The sequence below is a fragment of the Gobio gobio genome (genome assembly GCF_949357685.1).
Source record: "Gobio gobio genome assembly, chromosome: 2".
Lineage (NCBI taxonomy): Eukaryota > Metazoa > Chordata > Actinopteri > Cypriniformes > Gobionidae > Gobio > Gobio gobio.
Window position 1 is genome coordinate 11,732,263 of NC_137098.1, and position 23,875 is coordinate 11,756,137.

Consider the following 23,875-nt stretch of genomic DNA (forward strand, 5'->3'; position numbering starts at 1 on the left):
TGTGCATTCTTAATGCCTGAATTTGCATTTGAATTTAGTTGATGGCTGAAAAATATGCTCTGAAAATTAGATCGACCCTCTCAAGATCCCTAATAGTTTAAGCTGCCATGCTTGTCTGATGAAACGGTATCACATGTTTTAGTTAAAGGGGTTATGAACTGGCTTATTAAATTTTTTTTTTACTATGTCTGAGGTCAACTTATGACATTTGTGTTGTTTTTACATTCAAAAACATCATAATGAATAAGTAATAGGCAATTTTCTGCCCTGGTTTGGAGCCTTGCTCCTGGAACACTTGGGGCCCTATTTTAACGATCTGAAACGCAAGTGTCAAAGCGCGAAGCGCAAGTAACTTTGTGGGCGGGTCTCGGCGCTGTTGCTATTTTCCCGGTGGGATAAATGGCTCTTGCGCCCGGCGCAAATCTAAAATGGGTTGGTCTGAAGTAGCTTCATTATTCATAGGTGTGGTTTGGGCGTAACGTGAATAAACCAATCCGAGCGTCATCCAACATTCCCTTTAAAAGCAGGTGCGCAAGTTCCATTATGGATTGCTATTATTATGGCGTATTTACCAGGCGCACGCCAGGAGCGGTTCACAGCCGAGGAGACTGATGTTCTTGTAAGAGCAGTGAAAGACAGAGAAGTGAAGTTGTAATGTTGTACATTATGGTAAAGGTGATTTCACAGTCTTTTTTTTTTCAGTCTTTCAGTTTTTTCAGTTTTTCAGTCGATTTTTTTTCCTGGTTCTTGACGGACAAACCAATTTGTCAGATGTCCTTATATACATATATATCTTGCCACTATTGGGCAAACAGGTCTTATCCTTAATTATTACAATTAGCCTGAATCATTTGTAAGCTAGATTTATGCCTATTTTTTCACATCTTCGTGGCACACCACAATGATTTCCGTCATCTCATGTGTTAATATTTTTTTAGTGTAACAATTTATGATTTGCAAAAATAACTGTTGCATCTGTGTAGATTACATGAGCAAAGTGTATGCGCGTTGTGCACGCTATACATTATGGTCAAGCATGCGCCCTTAAAATAGCATAATGAACAGCGCGCAACGCGCCACTGACTTTAGACTAGGTTTTTTCTGGTCAGTGGCGCAATTGTTTAATGGAACAGCAAAATAGCACCAGGGATTGTTTGCGCCGGAACACGCCTCCTTTTTTGCGCTGAACCGCCCAGGGAGCGCAAGTTCATTCACTAGTTTAGCGACGTGCTTCTGTGGAGGGAAAAGCGCGCTTTGCGCGGGTGCAAAATAGGAATGACACATGCGTCGGTGTACAAAGTCAATTGCGCTGGGTGCAAGATAGGGCCCTTGGTTTTTATGGGCGTGCCGCACTGAAGACTTGGAAGTAAATGCCCACTACTAGGATTGGATAAGCTTTCCATATTATAATGAGCTCTGTCTCCCCCGTGAGTACACATGAGAAATTGTTTTGAAAGCATGTGGGAAATGGCAACCGGAATGATTCGTTCCCACAGGGCTCGCAAAATGTCTTTATCAAACAAACTTTTTTATCTCTCATCCACCCGCAATATTTTTTATTACTTGGCCCGCCCGATCGGTGGATATAATCGCGAACCGTGCACCACTAACACGCACACACACGCACAAGCCCCACTGCAGAGTGGTGTAATCTCATCATGTCTGCAAATCCAGTCTCTTGTTTACAAACGAATCCGTGGTAAAATGAAGGAACAAACGTGCAATGTCTTACCCACGTGAGCTGGATATTAATTAAAAATAAAGTTAATCCATGTATTCACAATAATATTTGCATCCGAATGAAGCTTATGGAGCATGTTTATTGCTTGGAAGTTCGATCCGGTTTATCTCCACGTAGGCCTATGTTATTTATCTATAACATGTCATGCACAAATCGGTGGGCGGGGCTACAGAATCCGGCGTTCGTCTTCTTTGGTTAGGCACATTCCTTCCCAGATCAAGCTTGTCAATAAAAGCTTTTCTTTGACTAACAAGGAAGTTTTCAGCTCTGAAACGCACAGGGTATTCTTATATTACCATGACCTTTTATATATCAAAAGCTCAAGGGAAAGTTGATTTCTCAATTCATGACCCCTTTAAGAAAGACGTCTATGAGTGGCTCTTCTGAAATTATCTTTTCAAGCCTGAGAATGCACTGAACATGCATTACGAGAGGATGGCTGGCGCCTCAGAACATCAGCAATGCAGTTTCTTTATTATTCTTGTTAAGGGAATTGTGATGGCTGTAATCCAAGATGTTTTTTAAAGGCAAAAACATATTTGCAGCAGATAGAACAGATGTACATTAGTGTTGTTATTCGAATTTCTTAAACAAGTGATAGTGTGAAAGTTAAAGCGATTACAGACTGAACTTTATAAGACCTGTATTTAGAAAACCTTTATTAGCCTTATAGCATTACTCGTGTGCTTCCGTTGATATGATAAACCAGCTAAAACAAAGTTAAATCACTTTTTTAACAATACATCTCCCTTGACGACAGACATAAAAGTAATATAAAAGGAATAAATGTCTTTTTCTTGAGGAAGATGCCACCCCTTTCTAATTCAAAGCGTTAGATGCATTGTTTTAATTCACATGTTTATACCAAAATAACTGAGAACTCTAATGTTCATTTAACTAGTTTATAGAAAGCACAATAAAGGATTCTGACATCTATTTAACATTTAGCTTTATAAGGAGAAACAGACGAGTAAAGTAGCAAACAAAATGTAGCCGCAAAGTAGCTTTAATATTCAATTTGAAGTCATGTATTCATTCTGTCAGTTGCAATTTAAGATGAGTAATAGAGGTGTCATTTTTGCTGACAATCTGTGCATTTATATGATGAAGACAAAACATCCCACACTCATAGTACAAAACAGTCAAATCTGATGCTTATGTCCGTTTGTGCTTATTTTGAGCATCATCAGCTGTTTGAACCGGGCTGTTATGCCTGTAACTTGTGTCCTCTGTATTTTGCCCTTTAAAAACATATTTACGTAGTTGTTCCATAGATGGCATAATTGAAGCATTCTGTCAATACTGCACTCCTGCAGTGATAAACACATGATTCTGTACATATAAAGAACAAACGATCAATCCAAAGGCACTATCCATATTTAAAATGGCTGGAACTGTGTTATTTGGACCCCAGGTATTAGATTAGATTATAGTTTTTTCAAGATGATTGCTGTGGCAAACAAATGGTTTGGCAATTGCAGCAATTATGAAATGCGCTTTTAAAGTAAAACTATTTCAAGCAAGGTAATTGAGGAAAATTGCTTAGACGTCCTTTATCCACATACTGTATAAAGACAGATATTTTCTCAGATCATAAGGGACTAAATAATCTAAATCATCCACTTCATTTGAGTTAAAGGAACACGCCGACTTTTTGGGACTTTAGCTTATTCACCGTATCCCCCAGAGTTAGATAAGTCCATACATACCATTCTCATCTCCGTGCGTGCCATAACTCTGTCTGACGCACCCACCGCTAGCCTAGCTTAGCACAAAGACTGGAGGTAAACGGCTCCAGCTAGCCTACTGCTCAATAAGTGACAAAATAACACCAACATTTTCCTATTTACATGTTGTGATGTGTATAGTTACATAGTGTACTAAGACTGACGGAAAATGAAAAGTTGCAATTTTCTAGACCGATATGGCTAGGAACTATTCTCTCATTCCTGCGTAATAATCAAGGAACTTTGCTGCCGTACCATGGGTGCAGTAGGCGCAATGATATTACACAGTGTATGGACTTATCTAACTCTGGGGCATACGGTGAATAAGCTAAAGTCCCAAAAAGTAGGAGTGTTTTTTTAATATATTTATAGATTGCAGTCATGAAGAGCAATTGTATCAGTTTAGAGCATGACTAGAAATATTTATATTCACAACAAAACTTTTTCCCCGCCAAACACAGAATTTTCTGTTATTTGTGAGAAAATGCTTCCCCGCCAAACACCGAATTTGCAAATTATTTAACAAAATTCTTGACTATGCCACAGTTCACTCTGTCTTGCCCAGAAAAAGCACACAAGCTGTGAGAAATCAAGATGAACAAAAATGCGACATGAAATACAACTTTCAATGTACATTCTTCTCTGAGGTAAATACACTATATTGCCAAAAGTTTTGGGACGCCTGCCTTTACATTAACTTTAATGACATCCCATGCTTAATCCGTAGGGTTTAATATGGAGTTGACCCATCCTTTGCAGCTATAACAGCTTCAACTCTTCTGAGTGTGTTTTTGTGAATTTTGGGAAAGAAGCGCATTTGTGAGGTCAGGCACTGATGTTGGACGAGAAGGCCTGGCTCGCAGTCTCAGCTCTAATTCATCACAAAGGTGTTCAATCGGTTTGAGGTCAGGACTCTGTGCAGGCCAGTCAAGATCCTCCACACCAAACTTTCTCATCCATGTCTTTATGGACCTTGCTTTGTGCACTGGTGCGTAGTCATGTTGGAACAGGAAGGGGCCATCCCCAAACTGTTCCCACAAAGTTGGGAGCATAAAATTGTCCAAAATGTCTTGGTATGCTGAAGCATTAAGAGTTCCTTTCACTGGAACTAAGGGGCCAAGCCCAACCCCTGAAAAACAACCTCACCAAACTTTACACTTGGCACAATGCAGTCATGCAAGTACCGTTCTCCAGGCAAATGCCAAACCCAGACTCGTCCATCGGATTGCCAGACAGAGAACCGTAATTGGTCCCTCCAGAGAACACGTCGCCACTGCTCTAGAGTCCAGTGGCGGTGTGCTTTACACCACTGCATCCGGCGCTTTGCATCGCACTTGGTGATGTAAGGCTTGGATGAGCTGCTCAGCCATTGGAAACCCATTCCATGAAGCTTTCTACACATGGCCACACAAAGTTTGGAGGTCTGCAGCTATTGAGACTGCAGAAAGTTGGCGACCCATTCTTTCACAAATGTTTGTAGAAGCTTCTACATGCCTAGGTGATTGATTTTATACACCTGTAGCCATGGAAGTGATTGGAACACCCATTCAATGATTTGGAGGGGTGTCCCAATACTTTTGGCAATATAGTGTATATCCGTTGCGTTCGTTGTAACAAGAAGATATGACACATGTCGTATGGTATCATTCTGTGATACTTTTGTATCTTTTTTAAAAAGCTTGATGCTGGTCGCTATTCACTGCCATTATATGAATGAGCGTGAATGGGACTTTTTTTAAATTCTCCTTTGTGGTATATATAAGAAAGAAGCATACAGCATTTGAACAACACCAGGGTGAGTTAATTTTCATTTTAGGGTGAACTTTCCCTTTAAGGACATCACAATGGAAGACACATTGTAATGACATACGAAGCTGACAAACTAATTGAAGTTTATAAAGTGGGCACATGTAACAGTCCATGGCAAAACTCTCAGCAATAAAATTACATGTAAATCAAATAATCAGAAACCAATCTCAGGCATTCAGAGCCAGATATGAAACCTCATTACAGTATTCCCTTTGCTGTGTATTGAGCAACTAGAGGAGGACTGAGAGGTGGTGTGCTGAGCTGGAAAAAACGTGCACAGCACAGGAGGGATTTGTTCTTTGATCATTCTTCAACAAAAGATATTGTACAACTGTCTGTAACACTTTAAGAAAAAAAAAAGTTGGAATCTACTGGCCTTGTTAAAAGGATTCAGGCATGCTTAAATGGATTTATATCTTTAAAATACAGTATAAAGCCTCTGTGAAAGCTTGACCTCGTGATGAACTTCCACTGTCCCATTGTGCATTTCATCCCAGTACAGTGATGAAGCCAATGTAATCTCTGCTGTGTGCTCTTAAAATAAGTGTTTAGGACCTACAAAAATCTGTATTTTTCAACTTTTCTGGAACAAATCTGACTCAGTTGATGCCTCTTAACATATTCAGTTCATCCTCATCTTCCCTTGAGACTTACATTTGGGATATAAAAAGGCTATAGAAGATAAACTTCATCTTTCTGTTACAAAATTTTTAAAGAGATGGACTGACTGAATACCAGTATAATACTATCACACAAACGTTTTCAGTTTTCTTTCTAAAAGACAAGATAAGTACCACAAGGCCGTAACCATCTATTGAACGTTATTTTGTTTAGGTTTTTTTTGGAGAGTGAATTTATTGTAGAGTAATCAATTTGAACTATTTGCAAATATAATTTTTAATGCTTTTTAGAATATTACCTTTTATGTACCTTTTAGGCAGTTGCGTCGCTTCATTGCCATTCATAAATCATGGGATAGTAAAGTGTCCATCATATGCACACTTCAGAATCTCGCTGGAAGAAGTTGCTGGAAGAAGTACTTTTTGCTTACTCTTTTATGAGTACTGTGAATTCGGACATATTTCTTTTGTCACATAGGGTACAAAGGGGCTAAAGACACCTTAATGTGCTTTTCACTACTCCTACTATGTATGATATACAGAAAAATATATGTTTGTATTGAACATTTATGGAGCAACAGATTTTGTGTGAAAATAAATCTTAAAAGTGGTTTATTTTATTTAAAAATCTGAAAAATGTATAATGTGTCGAGGCCACTCTCCATTGACAAGCGTTTACTTCCTTGAAGGCGGGTAAGTTTAAAACTATTGGATCTGCCCAGAGCCACTCTGGATCTGCCATAACCAATCGTTAACGTTTGGTCGTGACGTATGTCATGCGCCGCTCGCCGGTTTCTCACATGGAAGTCCGTAAAAATAAATGTGCAGATTGCGCACGCCACCTCACTGATAAAACCTAAAACTTGTGCATTCAGATTGTGATTTATTCACGGTGGAGGGGAGAGTTTTGTGTTCGGGAACGTGCTGCTCACGTGGTCTGTAACATGATTGTATGCTGTAAATAAAATGCCATATGCTTGGTATGATAAGAATAAATGCTGCCGTAAATAACAGCCCAATTCAAATGTTTACGTGTTTTTTTTCTTTTGATTTTTTGAGAGGTGATGAAATCCTTGTAAATACTTGCCAGCATTTAAAGAAATACAAGTCTAGAAATGCATCCAAATTACAGCGAAGCGCAACCGCACGGTGCTCTGCAGTGGTCAAAAAGGATATAAACAGTGAATTTTGAAGTGATATATTCCTGAAAACTCAGAGATGTGGATTCGGACAGCAGTTAAATGACCACACGACCTTAGTGTTTGTCGGCCGGGGATTTTTATGCGGGTGGTGGGAGACAGACGGCAATAAAATCATTGACTAGCCCCTGTAAATGATGACAATACCTTCCGACCCCACGAGAAACAATTGCCGTCCGAATAGGGCTTCAGCCAACTCCACCACTAACGGAGAAAATCTGGAAAATCAAACTTTTCCTGAACCCTGCGGGGAGGAGGGCCACAACATCATGGCCACCAACAAAACTCAGCAAAGATTGTTCTTGCTCCGGCTTTAACTTCTGGATATTCGGCAGCGGGGCCACAACGGAATGAATGGTTTTGCTCGCATCTTTCTCCGCCGCCATTACTGAACTATAACTCAAACTAGCGCACAACATCAACGTCATCCTTCTCAGCCACTCCCTCTGTTCGCTGATTGGACCGGTCAAAATTTGTTCGGAGAAAACCTAAGAATATACCGCAGTCCCAGACGGAGTACTGAAGGAAAATGAAAATTGAGCAGAAGTATGTAGGAGGGCGGAGCCAGGCTAGTAAAAGGCATTTTACTGAAAGCATTGAAGGAGAACCCATAATAATTTAATATAGATTTATAGTAGAAACAATATTTTATTATATGATATGATTAATATCACATTTTTAAATATGATGGTTTCATTATAAATATGGTGATTATCTCTAAGGTGGACACCCAACTTACAATCTGAATCTAACCATGTCATGTCAACAAATGGAAAATTTGGTTAATGGTTAATTTTGCCCCAACAACAAGGGTGCCTTTTACCCCAAATACCATACTTTTACATATTCTTCCGCTTTTGAAAAACGGTTGCTCTAATTACCTTGAACAAAACTGACAAACATTAACAAGACCTTTGTTTCAAAATATATTCAGTAATTTTAGCGATTCTATGTTGCTACAACATTTTTAAAAACATCAAATATTAGATCAAATGATTGCGATGCTGCCAGTAATCGCGTCAAAGATCAGACAAATTTCCATGTGCATCTTGAAAAGCGGTTGTTTTGGAAAGTTTTTGTGCCATCTAGAGATTTAGAGGAAAAGGAGCCTTTACTTACACATTACTATTAAAGATTAACAACAGAGCCCAAACTATTAGCCTAAATTCAGTTGCTATTTATTTTTAGGTCAAGCTTCACATAAGGCAGTTTTTGCATTAACTTCTAAATCTAATTATATATTTTTTTTCTCCAATTCGTTGTTGAAATGTAGCCTAATCATTTATACACAGTGGCTGTCATTTTCATGACAGATTTATTTAAACATACATTAAATAAACAAGACATCACTAACAGGTTAAGTAGAATATAATGAATATATAGGCTATATATTTAGCGAAAGAGTTAATCTCTCTAGTGAACTAACAGCTGTGGACACTGAATGACTGCCTGAGGTAAATGCTACGTGACATTGTTTACAAGCTGTTTTATTGTCTTTCCACCATTGAAACACTGATTGAGCGATTACACGACATATGATACATTTCAGTAGGTTGTAATGTATCCGCAACATACCTTAAGAGATGTTATTTTATGTTTCTTCTTTAGGAAGAGATGACTGCGTTCACTCGCGCTGCGCGTGCACCGAAAGGAAAGCCCTGTACCGAAACGGTTCAATACGAATACGTGTACCGTTACACCCCTAATGCGATTTCAGATGCAGCCAATGGCTGAAGTGTGGCTGAAGTGTGCATATACGATGGACACATTACTATCCCATGAGGCCATGGAAGAGGATTTATGAATGGTAGTCAAGCGACCTACGCTGGTAGGTCACATGATAATGACAACATGATGAATGTAGTACGTCCAAGAATCCAGTCTCACTTCCTGTTACACCCACATGACAACGTAACAAATTTGCATTATGCCAGCCTATGTTCTTCACTGGCTGCCCGCAAACAATGTCTACTTTGACCCGCCCTCAAACACTGTAGTTGTGGCTGAGACTGGAAGAGTTTGGTTCATGTTGTCGACATTTAATCAACTCCTACGGTCAGAGTCAACTCCGAAAAATCAAACATCCCTAAATAGGTGTTTGGTTTCCGACATTCGCTGTAAGTGGTAGACCAATCACAACAGACTGAGCCAGCTGACCAATCAGAGCAGAGTAGTCTCACAGAAAGAAGGGGTTTAGAGAGGCTGAATCTTTGAACACACCGTTTTCAGAGTATTTGAGAAATTTGGTAATATGAAATATATATTATGAGAAAATGTAAGCGTTTTTTTTTTTATTACCTTTGATGAATGTAAATCTATTGTAGGAGACCTCCAACACAAAATTAGGAACCTTTAAAATAGAATAATAGGGGCACTTTAAAATATACACATTTACTTTTAATCATATACCTAATATGTTAAAAACTGGTCTGCTAATGTTTCTGGTTTTGTCCCATTTAGTTATGAATTGCATGATTTACTGAATGCAAATTATATATTTTTAATTCAAAATGGCAAAAAGTCGCTTATTAATCGGATATTACTGTCCATAATATATTTATCGTAAAACAGTTGTCAAATATTCAATATTTTGCTCACACCTTTTCAAGGCCACATTATTTAATTACATTTTTTTTTTTTTCAATTATTTTATTTTAACTGAACAATTGAACATGACAGCTAGTGATCACCATGAATATCGCACATTTTCTTTAATAGAAAAAGGCAGCTTAATGACGCACATTTCCTTTGAAATGATGAAGATTAGACTGACCCAATTAACCGTAATGCTTACTGTATATTGTCATGATATGCATGTTTTACCCACCATTCTGCATTCAGAATTTTTTTTTACAGTTTTTTATGAATAACAACAACAACAATAGTCAGAAATGTGTCCTCTGCACCACCAATTACCTTGTGCTCTGGTACATGGAAGAAGCCCTACAGTAAGTTCACTTCACATCTTTGACATAAAAAGGCAGTGTCTGAGAAAGTTCTATGTTGTTACAGTGAGCTCTGGTTAATTAAAAGGGATTGTTTTGTGTTGCTGTCATCCATTGTCTCTTGTGCACGCAGCGTGAGAGAGACCCCGTGTAATTACCTTTTAAGAGACACGCCGCTCTCATCAGAAACCATCACTGCCACAGTCTTCTCAACATTATCAAAACTCCAGGAGCCATACAAGGTTCATTAACACCGTTAAGATACACAGAGAGTAATTAAACGATTTTTTCAGCTTACTGAACCATGATCATTCACTGACTGCACGCAGAGGATCAGAGAGAGGTTATCTGGCATATTTTGGTTTCAGTTTACCACTAATTCATGGGAGTCACAGGATAATACACAGGAAATAACACACAGGAATAGCACACAGGAAAAGTCTGAATGGAGGCAAGACGATTCTGAAATACTTCGTTAGTAGCAGATAGGATATAACTTTTCCAGCTTATTTGCAGATAACAAAGTTTCATTTATCCTGATCATTTGTAGTGTAATTTACCTAGAAAGTAAAAAGTATGACCACCATATCCTCATCTGTAAAATCCACTATAAACTGATTATTTTGCATGATCTACAAACAAATGGCCTATTTATTTATTATATATAATTTATTTTATTTTATAATTTTATTTATGCATTTCTGAACAACTGACCTTGACAGTCAGTGATCACCATGAATTTCTTGTATGGAAAAGAGCAGATCTGACATTTTGATATTTCCTTTTGTGTTCATCTGCAAACATGAGGATTGGTAGATATTGACATACATTTCCATTTAAAAGGGTTAAGATCTGCACAGTTTGTGGTTTTTGAAAAAAGTCTCTTTTGCTCACCAAGGCTGAATTTACTTGATCAACAAAAAAAAACAACCTACGGTACAGTAATATTGTGAAATATTAGTATCATTATACATCATTATAAAATCACTGTTTTCTATTTGAATATATTTTAAAATGTATTTTATTCCTGTGGTCTCAATTTCAAAGCTGAATTTTCAGCATCATTACTCCAGTCTTCAGTGTCACATGAAATCTTTGTGCGCACGCTTCGGATCTGTCCGTCAGCAAGAGTACGATCATTTTCATGGACAAGGGAAAGGTACTCCTCTAAGAAAACATACAAATAAGGATACTTTTAGATGTTTATTTGCTGTTTGGAGCATTGGGGTCGCTAGACGAGGGATTAATGTGCTGATTTTTGTGAAAACCTCAACAATGACATTTTTCACTTGTTTTGCCTGTAGCTCGTAATTAGCCTATGCGCATTCCGACTCATTTTGCCCGCACAGGTCACATTTTTTAAGGGCAACCATGACACGTTTTATTCAGGATTATTTAATGAATGAATAGTTTAAAAATAGAAATCTTTTGTAACATTATACACTCACCTAAAGGATTATTAGGAACACCATACTAATACTGTGTTTGACCCCTTTCGCCATCAGAACTGCCTTAATTCTACGTGGCATTGATTCAACAAGGTGCTGAAAGCATTCTTTAGAAATGTTGGCCCATATTGATAGGATAGCATCTTGCAGTTGATGGAGATTTGTGGGATGCACATCCAGGGCACGAAGCTCCTGTTCCACCACATCCCAAATATGCTGTGGGTTGGGTTGAGATCTGGTGACTGTGGGGGCCATTTTAGTACAGTGAACTCATTGTCATGTTGAAGAAACCAATTTGAAATGATTCGAGCTTTGTGACATGGTGCATTATCCTGCTGGAAGTAGCCATCAGAGGATGGGTACATGGTGGTCATAAAGGGATGGACATGGTGAGAAACAATGCTCAGGTAGGCCGTGGCATTTAAACTATGCCCAATTGGCACCAAGGGGCCTAAAGTGTGCCAAGAAAACATCCCCCACACCATTACACCACCACCACCAGCCTGCACAGTGGTAACAAGGCATGAAGGATCCATGTTCTCATTCTGTTTACGCCAAATTCTGACTCTACCATCTGAATGTCTCAACAGAAATCGAGACTCAGGCAACATTTTTCCAGTCTTCAACTGTTAAATTTGGTGAGCTCGTGCAAATTGTAGGCTCTTTTTCCTATTTGTAGCGAAGATGAGTGGTACCCGGTGGGGTCTTCTGCTGTTGTAGCCCATCCGCCTCAAGGTTGTGCGTGTTGTGGCTTCACAAATGCTTTGCTGCATACCTTGGTTGTAACGAGTGGTTATTTCAGTCAAAGTTGCTCTTCTATCAGCTTGAATCAGTCGGCCCATTCTCCTCTGACCTCTAGCATCAACAAGGCATTTTCGCCCTCAGGACTGCCGCATACTGGATGTTTTTCCCTTTTCACACCATTCTTTGTAAACCCTAGAAATGTTTGTGCGTGAAAATCCCAGTAACTGAGCAGACTGTGAAATTCTCAGACCGGCCCGTCTGGCACCAACAACCATGCCACGCTCAAAATTGCTTAAATCACCTTTCTTTCCCATTCTGACATTCAGTTTGGAGTTCAGGAGATTGTCTTGACCAGGACCAAGCCCCTAAATGCATTGAAGCAACTGCATTAATGATAAATTGAACAGGTGTTCCTAATAATCCTTCAGGTGAGTGTATATATCCTTACCGTCATTTATGGTCAATTTATTGCATCCTTGTAAAAGTGAAAGTATTCATTTGTATACTGTATATATACACCGATCTGGCACAACATTATGACCACTGACAGGTTAAGTGAATAGATAGATAGATAGATAGATAGATAGATAGATAGATAGATATATAGATAGATAGATAGATAGATAGATAGATAGATAGATAGATAGATAGATAGATAGATAGATAGATAGATAGATAGATAGATAGATAGATAGATAGATAGATAGATAGATAGATAGATAGATAGATAGATAGATAGATAGATAGATAGATAGATAGATAGATCTTTATTGTCATTGTATGCAATACAACAAAATTCTGTTGGAGCCATCCTCTCCAAAAGCAGCATGAAGTAAAAATTTAAAATAAAACTATAGTATATGTACACATACACCAGCACATTCTCACCCAAGCACGTCTCACACATACACATCAGTGATGCGCGGGTCAATGTATAAACAACCCGCACCCGACCGACGTTTTCAACTAACCCGCCCGCAACTCGGACCGCAAAAAAAAAAGAAGAAAATATTGTACCCGACCCGCTTCCTGACCCGCATTTTTTAAAAGTAGTAAATGCTCATCGTAGCTCATTGGGCCATTGAGAAAATGTTTCAGGCCCTGACGTGGTGCGCTCAGAGGTGCAGCGGCGAGAGCAGGCAGTTCTTGCGGCGGCCCATCATTTTCCATTTCAGCTCCAGATGCATATTATTGATGAACGCGATGTTTATGTTTCGACCCGGCTTGAAGAATTCATCAGCCCACATTTGGAAAACATTTGGAAAAGTGTGAAAGCCCTTAGGAGCGCAAACTGTTATTTTTCTGAATGCTGTATGATATAGCCTAGTGTTATGTAATACAGGCTTGATTTATTCATTTATTTCGTTTAATTTTCTTAACAATTAAGATGCTGCATGTGTTTATCCAGTCTAATCGAAGTGTGCGTCTCTCCCCCGACTTTCCCAACAAAAATCCCGCCCCCTCTCAGAAAATACATAAAACTGACTTTAAATGCGTTTAAAAGTAGCCTATTAAAATGGTACAATGGCATTGCTCAGTTCAACGTTTTGGGAAATCGGGCATTTTGTCCCGCGTCAGCATTTATTCAAAAGTTAATAACGCTCAACATTCAAAAGGTAAATAAGGATTTATTGACGATCCGACCGACCGTGACCCGAATATCATTAAAAATATTTTTGGATGACTCGTAACCGCGGGTAACCGCGGGTGGCCGCGGGCACCCGCTCATTTTGGATCAACCCGCGCATCACTGATACACATTCGTCTGATACATACAGTACACATTCATTCCTTGTTCTCAATAAATATCTATAAAACAGTAAGCATTAAACACAGCAGTATTGCACCGATTCGGGGTAGGTGGAGTGTGTATGTTTTTATGATTGTATGGGTGTATGTGCGTATGATTTCTGTAATATGTTCACAGCTCTGGGGAAGAAGCTGTTCCGAAGTCTATTAGTGCGTGTACTTGGGGTTCTCAGTCTGCCTGAGGGGAGGGTGGTGAACAGGGAGTGTCTGAGGGGAGTGTAAGGAATAACACTGATTGTCTCTTCATCACGGCACCTGTTAGTGGGTGGGATATATTAGGCAGCAAGTGAACATTTTGTCCTCAAAGTTGATGTGTTAGAAGCAGGAAACATGGGCAAGAGTAAGGATTTGACTCGTTTGCAAAAATTGTGATGCTAGACGACTGGGTCAGAGCATCTCCAAAACTGCAGCTCTTGTGGAGTGTTCCCGGTCTGCAGTGGTCAGTCTCTATCAAAAGTGGTCCAAGGAAGGAACAGTGTCGAACCGGCGACAGGGTCATGGGCGTCCAAGGCTCATTGATGCAACGTGGGGAGCGAAGGCTGGCCTGTGTGGTCCAATCAAACAGACAAGCTACTGGAGCTCAAATTGCTCAAGAAGTTGATAGCTGATAGAAAGGTGTCAGAATACACAGCGCATCGCAGTTTGTTGCGTATGGGGCTGCATAGCCGCAGACCAGTCAGGGTGCCCATGCTGACCCTTGTCTGTTGCCGAAAACACCAACAGTGGGCACGTGAGCATCAGAACTGGACTACGGAGCAATGGAAGAAGGTGGCCTGGTCTAATGAATCACATTTTCTTTTACATCACGTGGATGGCCTGGTGCGTATGCGTTGATTATCTGGGGAACATATGGCACCAGGAAGCACTATGGGAAGAAGGCAAGCTGGCGGAGGCACTGTGATGCTTTGGCCAATGTTCTGCTGGGAAACCTTGGGTCCTGCCATCCATGTGGATGTTACTTTGACACATACCACTTACCTAAGCATTGTTGATGACCATGTACACCCTTTCATGGAAACGGTATTCCCTGGTGGCTGTGGCCTCTTTCAGCAGGATAATGTGCCCTGCCACAAAGCAAAAATGCTTCAGGAATGGTTTGAGGAGTTTGAGGTGTTGACTTGGCCTCCAAATTCCCCAGATCTCAATCCAATCGAGCATCTGTGGTAAGTGCTGAACAAACAAGTCAGATCCATGGAGGCCCCACCTCGCAACTTTCATGACTTAAGTATCTGCTGCTAACATCTTGGTGCCAGATACCACAGCACACCTTAAAGGGTAACTAAACCCCAGCTCAGAGCTTAACTCCACCCACTGGCAAATTTTGAAAAATGCTGGAAAAGTGGGCAGAGCATGCAGAGACAGAGGGGATGAACCGAGGGCGGGACTGAGTGGAGGGGGTGCACCTGAGACCCGCAGTGACGGATTGATTGACAGCTCTCTGACTCGCGAGTTGCAAAGATGGAGAATGACTGGAATGACGCCACCTTTGCAACAGAGCGGTTATTTCTCCAACCTTCACCAGAAGTGGAGGAGGGTGGATTGTCTGTAGACACAAACCCGGAGCCTTATCAATGCGAGCCGCTGGCTCAAACTGCGTTAACTCCCGATGCAGACGATGCTAGTGAAGCAGCAGCGCAAGAGAACTGACCTAATCTATGAACAGTCAAATCCTTACACGGAATGCCACTAAAAATAGATCAGATATCTGATATACATACGATGTATTTTCATTCAAATTCACTGAATCAGCGCAGCAGCGCAGGACCAATAAGTTCAGACCTAAAAGCCTAATATAAACAGATTTCCTCAAATAAGTTAGACCATATACGCCAGCACGTTACAGTATTGTTATTCATTACCGTGTCCGCGGCAACCACTTGCGTGTCAGGGTTTGAAAGCGCGTCTCATGTATGACAATTATCTGTACACATGACGGGCGGCAATAATATCGCAAGAAAAGCCTGACGTGTACTGACAACTGCATTATTTAACCGTATTTTCTTCAATACAATGTTAAAGCAAGTGTCAAGTCAGTTTCATTCATAATGTTTCTACTTCATGTAACATGACAGTTCATACTGGAGTGAAGCCGTTCTCATCATGTGATTGGGGGAAACATTTCTGAGGGTGTGGTGAGCTCGTGCCAGGGGCGCGGATAGTGAGCCGTTGGAAGTACCATCCTACGTCACGATGTACCACAACGTCCAATAGGAAAATTCAACTGCAGTAGCCACCGTTCAACCTTAAGAGGGCAGCACTTTGGCGGTTTTACACCATATTTTATAAAATTAAAACACTTTATACTCAAATGTCAAAACATTTACTCGAATCAATAAACAGCATGAATAAAGCCACAGTATTACAGATCATTAACTAAAAAAAGTTGGTTCAGGGTTTAGTTACCCTTTAAGGGGTCTAGTGGAGTCCATGCCTCGATGGGTCAGGGTTGTTTTGGCAGTAAAAGGGCGACTAACACAATATTAGGAAGGTGGTCATAATGTAATGCCTGATCGGTGTATATACATATAAAAATCTTTCTGACCCCAAACTTTTCCACCACAGTTCTTAAACAAATGCCTTTTTTAAGTTCTCCCCAGAAGCTCAAATGAACATGCTCTCAATCAGTGTTTAATATTTCTCTGTCTGTTATAAACAAAAGTGAAAGTGAGAAATAAGGAGTAATAAACAGCAGGACTGTCTGTGTGTCTCTTTGACTAACACTGACATACCTTGAAATAGGCCTACAGAAAAAGATGTTAACAGATGAAGAGAAAATGATGTACTGTTCAAAGGCTGTTATCGTGGACACAAGTGCCAATTATTCATTCACTTTGTATATATCCTCTGTAATCAGGATGATAGCGAAACCAGCATGGATCAACAAAGCAATGTATCAACACAAGAATCACAAGCTGTAGTGAGCCAGGCCTTTCCCACATGACACACTCTTGATGAGGAGTTGCAGACTTGCAATAGCTGTTGCGTGTGCGTGTCTGTGAATTTCACGAGAATGTAGGGTGGACAATTCAATATTTTAGGTTTCAGAAGGGGGCTCACGTGCCCCTGATGTGCTCTTTTGCTCAGCCCTACAATTACATCATCAAAGTGTGGAGTCAGAGGAGGAACGTGAGGGCTTGGGGCGGCATTTGGGACAGGACCCTTGATAATGATTTACTAATTAAATCTATTTTGAAGGATTTTAGCACTTCACAGTCAAAAATCAAACAAAGTAGAAACATGAAGTGGAAATTGCAGGTATATTAAATGGGAAATAATAAAAAAAGCAAACAGATTTAACATTTACAATAAAGGACACAACATGGGAAAATGAATAAGGCAGTGGTTATGGGAGCATGGAAGCTTTTTGAAACTTTGAAACTTGAACTTGAATTTGTTTTGCAAAATGAGTTAAAACAGGTTTGAAGAGATCGAAATACCACACACTGGTGATGCCTGCTGGTCAGCAAAACTCACATAAAAACACCTTTTACAAACTAATTTCAAATGTTTTGTTGAAAGTGTAATCTATTAAAATATTCTGTATAATATGTGTTATTTAATCTTTAAGGTCCTTTCACACTGGACGCGATTTTGACGCGCAAATAATTCGTGCGATGGTTTATTTTTCTGATCAGCTGTTTGTGTAATGAGTGCTTCCACACCGAACGCGAATGTGCAACATTTAATTTTTCCGCTTCGATGTTGATTTTTTTTTTGTTTCGCTGCGACAGAAAAGGCTTCAACCAATCACATGAACTCTTTCCCTGCCAAACACGGAAATTTCCGTAATTTGTGAGAAACCGCTTCCTTGCTAAAAACTGAATTTTCCGGGTTTCCGTATTGTCACTGTTATACATGGGTCAATGACATGACATGTATTTTTTGTGACCGAATTCATTATTTTCCTAAAAACTAATTTAATACATACATGTCACATATCAAATTGATCAACAATATTTCCTTTATAAGATACTCTTTTAATTTTTTGGAAATTCAATTGACTTTTTGTTTCAAAGAGCTAAAATGTCAGGTGGTGCGACCAGCAGATTTACATTTAAAAGTATCAATTCCCACTGCAATTGCAAAATGAAGTAAGATATATAAATTAAACATTATATAATGTATACAAATAATAAAAAACAAATAAAAAAAAACTTAAAAACTCCTTATGGAAATTTGTGTTCTGAACACAGAAAAGTGTCCGTTTATATGAATTGTACAAAAAGGGCACTACATAGAAAAGGGAAAGGGAATTTACCATGTGATATGCATTTTTCAATGATTCATATGTATATATTGTATATGTATATTATTTTAAATTAATATATGGTCGCACAACCTGACATTTTCTGTGTGGTAAAATCAGAAATCTTGTTTAATAATGAATTAATGCTGTCTTAAAAGCTGTAAAACCAATATGAATCAACACCATACATTTTTGGGACATAAAAATGCATTTTAAAACTCTTTTGCTTAAAATTATTATTTTTTTAGCTTAAAAAAATATTATTTTTCTTATTTGTCATTGACCCACATACGCTAGGGAGCGCTGTTACACATCTTCAAAATGAGTAAAGAATCTCCTGATCACAAGACGCAAAAAAACAAGCGATTGTATGTAAGCAGATGCATATGTAAAATAATGTGCTTATCAACATTAAACATCAATTAAATCCAAACTGCCCAATGTTACTGAATGAAATGTTAACTAGAGGACTGTGCAAGTATTAGGGGTGTTGATGGACTCAATCTACTCCATCTGTGTTTGATCATCACTCAGAATCTGATTTGGATGTAGTCTTTGACAAAAACGTGATTTTCTCAGCTTTTTGTTCAAAATGTAGCTTTATTTTTATGAAACTTACCAATATTGAAATGTTGATAAAAAGGAATGCATGAAGCTACAATAAAACAGGTATTTTGTTTAAAACGCAGAGGGTCTGCTCTCTCTTTTGATATATTGCATGCTCAGATATTTATACAACAAAATATTCTATGGGCCATTACATTTTTGTGAAAATGATCAAAAACCCTGGCGGTGGCAGCGTTTTAAAAATGCTGGCGGGGAAAGAGTTAAGGAAACAAAGGTGACGAAATGTCCAGATGTCTCTAGCTATTCAATCAACATTAAACTTTGCCAGGTATCGCATTTCTCACGAGATTACAGCTCCTGTGGGAGTGTGAATGTGTTGCCGTCAGTACAACTGTGGCACTTAAATGTTTACATTGTAACTCAACTGAAAACACAGCGGCTCTGAATCGATTGGTTCCCTGAAGTTTGTGGTTTGTCTCGTCAGATGTGGTGCCACTGTCTGGAGGAGCTCCTCAAATTGTCCCAAGGACATTTGAAAGTAAGTGCGGAACCGGCCATTAAACATTTTAGCTCCTGTACAAGATTAGCATACTCCCCTTCAGACTCTCTGTTCTTTTAAGACTGGGTGCACCTAAAACCTTCTTTTCAGTCTTTTAAAGAAAATGAAAAGCTTGTCTTCACTGGATGATGAAGTGTCCATGTTTTCTCAGCTGTCGCTGCGAATGTTTTGGAATGTTGGAGCACTGAAACGTCACAGACGTCGCAAATTCCCAAGTAGTGGTCACAGCTGATGTGAATGGTTTTGAGGCAAACTATTACCACGCGAAATATTCGCCTTTTACATACATTGTAAAGTTCAGACTCTAAGCTTTCAAATGACACCTATTTTGTGTTGATCAAGGCAGTAGTTTTGAAAAATATGATTATACATTTTTTCGTCGCTAGGTGGAGCCTGCCGGAAAACACTTTTTTTAGAGAGTGACTCAGCACTCATTAAGAGTTGATTGATGGTTAGATTCATTAAAAAGCTGAGTTTCTAAGTAAACCTATTTTTTATTTTATTTTTTAAATGGTAATTTAACAAACTCAGGGTTACAGGATTAGTTTCGATTTGACAAAACCAAACCAATTTATTCAGGTCCCACGATGCTGATCAACAGCTTTCTCTGTCAACTCAGGCTTTGATCCTGAGTGTAGGAGTTTAGTTGTGACATCAGTAGTGAACAGCCAATCACACGCTGTGGAACGGTGGAACGGAGATTCACTTCTTCCGAGAGAAGCAGCGAGATTAATTTCTCTCTTCTGCAGAATATTACATGATTGAAAAATATTAATAATTTAAACAAATTTACACAGCAAGAAGAAAAGAGCCATCTATGAAAGAGGACAACTTAAAGAAAAATCTTAAAAGTCAATGCAAGTAAAAGTTATGAAGTTGGTTTAGTTGATATATAGAGAGAATTGAACATCTAAGCTCAAATGCAGTAATTTTTATAGCTTTATTTATTAATTTTAAAGCTTTTTTGTATGACCTGTATATAGGCTATTTATACATACATTTTATATTATTATATAATAACTAAGTGCCTATTAATGATTGATTAACTAAAATGATACATGTGTAATTGATTAATGGTATAATAATTACATAAATTATATCTAAATCATTCAACATTATTATCATTATAAATAAGCATTGTTAAAAGCCAGACGCCTTAGTCTTTAAAAACCATAAAACCATTTGCTATGTAATGACCTTTAATGTGGAGTAGAAAAAGGGGGAGTGACTTTTTTACATCAGAGGTGTGTCACTTTGCTCACAGCTGATTGGTCCAATTTCAGTCTGAGATCTCTTATCCAGAACATACCCTGCCCTGGAGCAGGCTAGCCATGGAGCGTAAGGTACTATGGAGATGAACACTGCTAAAACCCAAACCATTTTAATGGTACCTATATAGTATTAATAATAGTATTATTCTTTAACATTGTCTTTCTAACATTTTTACTGTACATCTATGAAATGCACTTTCTGTAAAGCTGCTTTGAAACAATGTGTATTGTGAAAAGCGCTATACAAATAAATTTGAATTGAATTGAATTGAATACCTAAAACCCAGGATTAGCACAAACGAAGCTTAAACATATCTGGTTAGCCAGCTAAACCGGCTTTATGGTATAGGCCCCGGGATCGAAACCCACTGATATAGACATTATGACATAACAAAGCCTCATTTACTGACTTTGGCCCCGAATTACGGGTTTGAAACAAGCAGGTTTTAAAGCTTCACAAAGCAGTTTTTCGAAAGTGCCCATCACTATAAGACAGGGTGCTAGCAAAACAGTGCAGTCATCAGCTGTCAGTGGTGTGTGTGTGTGTGGTCTTAAGGAAGGATTCTGATTTCCCCTCTTGAGAGTCTGATAATAAAGGACCATTGTGCCACTCTCATGCTTTGTCACCTGACAATTTGGGTCGAGTTAATTCGGTGTTGTCTCATTACATTGTGCACCAGAGGTAACAAAGGACATTTAAGCCTCAGGGACACTCTAGAGACCTTTCCTGACCTGATTATTGTAGCAAGCGTGACAGATTTTCAGCAAAATTTCCCATGTTCCACATCAAACCAACATGCAAAAGGAAAACTTAACTAAATGCAATACATTTTTAATGTTTAATTTTTTTAATAAGATATGTAGTTAGAAGCATTAACTCACATTCTTGAAACCCCGGTAGAGGATTTGAAGCTCTTTGCGTGAGAAACGCGTTTGAGCCTCCAGCAGCTCCAAAGCTTCTGGTCGATGCCGTACAGCAGAAAGCTCCAGTTCATCCTCAACACTATCTGTAGAGAAACACAAAACTTCAGGGTTATGATTCAACTACTCGGCTTAACAGCGTTAATATCATTTTTTTGGATGAATAATTTGTGAACCAAATAATGACAAAACATATAAACATTGAGGACTTTATATTTCACAGGGAATATTAGATGTACAACATTTAATGAGATACAAAATGTTTTTTTTTTCTTCATGAGTACTTAAACAAATATTTTGATACAAATGAGAGTTACATGGTTACACCACTAGATGGCCACAAGTGACTTTATGGGCACTATTTTAACAATCTAAGCACATGGTCTGACGCGCATGGCGCAGGTGCACTTAGGGCGTGTCTGAATCCACTTCTGCAAGTTTAACGACGGAAAAAACGGTCGGCACGCCAGGCGCATGATCCAAAAGGGCTGTACTTAGTCTTAATGAGTCATGGGTGTGTTTTGGGCATAATGTGCATCAAACCAATCAGAGTCTTATCTCCCATTCCCTTTAAAAGCCAGTTGCGCTTGCACCATGGCGGATTCGCTATTTACATGGCGGAATTTGCGCGTGGAAAGACTGAACGCTTCTCCAGAAAGGAATATTTTTATTTTTCATATTTAAAAATGTTTGTGTTCTGCTGCGCATCCCTGTGTAAGCAGAGAGTACGTGCGTCGTGCACCCGCCTTCAAGTGCATATTACTAACACGCTCTTTAAATAACACAAAAAACCATGGCAAAACTGTGAAAACGAGGTGTGTTCAGGCACATTGCTATTTTGAGGCAACTAAAAATGACTGCCAATAGTGCAGTTGTTTTCAGTTGCCTCAAAATAGCAACGCTCCAACTGAACACACCTCGTTTTCAGACCAGCACACAGATGAGCAAACAGATGGGCACGAGTGCATTTGCTATTTAAACAGCGTGGCGCTGGACGTTATCATGAAAATAATAACTGCGTTGGGCTGAAACTAGCAAAAAAAAACTTGCGTCGCGCCTGCCATCGCATTACACCGGGTGTATGATAGGGCTCTATTAGTGAGTCATTGAATCATTCACTTCAAATTTGTACAAAAAACCAAAACAGATTCATTCATGAACAAAACAAGTGACTGGCTACGTCCAAAATTGCATACTATCTGAGTTGGTACTTTGTTTTAAAAATAAGTAGGCCTACATTTTTGCGACTGTTAAAAAGTATATAGTATAAGTGAGTGTAGCATGAATGTAATCCGGGTGTACTACATTCGTCACAGGCTTCACTGCCATTTACAAATCCTCTACCATGGCCTCATGGTATAGAATGGTGTCCAAACTTTAAAAATCTCAGTGCTAGTGGTACTTTTTGCACGCTGTTTTATTAACTATATAGTAGGCAAGTATGAATATTCAGATACAGCCACTGTCTTATAAGTGAGTCACTGAAACATTCATTTCAACTGATTTGTTAAAATAACACTGATTTATTCATGAATGAAACAAGTGAATGGCTGCGTCCGAAAACCTAGGCAGCTAAATTGTTGTCTCGCTACCTTATCAGACAATGACTTGTAAGGCATCGTTTGTCCATAAAGGCACATCACAAAAACTGATTTCGTACAGACTTTTAATGCAGTGTAACTAACTATATATTATTACAACATTATTAATTTCTCGCTAGAAATTACATCAGAAGTGGAAAATGTTGGTCAAAAACGTACATTTACAAACAAACTGACTAGCAAACGCAACTTTGGGATGCCATCTTTTTTTTCTAGCTCAACTGTCACAGAATGGAACGCACAGGATTGTGGGATATCAAGGGCAGGGAAGGATTCATTTATGATTCCTTCAAAAATCCATCAGATGAAGGTCTCTCAGGAGGCAGGAAGTGAAGCTAACATTAGAGTCGGACGAGATGCCTTCCTACCTTAGAATGTGTCCTCCGAAGGTAGCATTTTACAGCTGTCGGACGCAGCCCATGTCTGTATGAAGTGAGTCACTGAATCATTGACTCTCCACTACTGAGTTTTCATTCTGCTTTGACTTTGTTTGAAACAATTTTCATTGGCAAAGCAAAAATACACAAAGTAACTGACAATATATTGCGCCTAAAATGTAATTCACTTGATATTAACTTATTGAACTGCTCTATAAAAGCATTTTTGCGTGCATTTATCGCCAACGTTTAATGCCTCATGACTAAACAAAGGGCGCCAATGTGAGTGTG

General features: G+C 38.9%; 1 protein-coding gene across 1 annotated transcript in view; it reads right to left on the bottom strand.

Moving 5' to 3' along the window:
• kcnip4a (potassium voltage-gated channel interacting protein 4a) overlaps positions 1 to 23,875 on the bottom strand; it is a gene marked incomplete at its 5' end in the record, with an annotated part of 81,568 nt that overhangs the window by 12,109 nt on the left and 45,584 nt on the right. Inside the window, one exon of the mRNA XM_079838834.1 lies at positions 21,568 to 21,692. Within this exon, the coding sequence (XP_079694960.1) occupies positions 21,568 to 21,692 (125 nt within the window). The remainder of the gene's footprint in view (positions 1 to 21,567; positions 21,693 to 23,875) is intronic.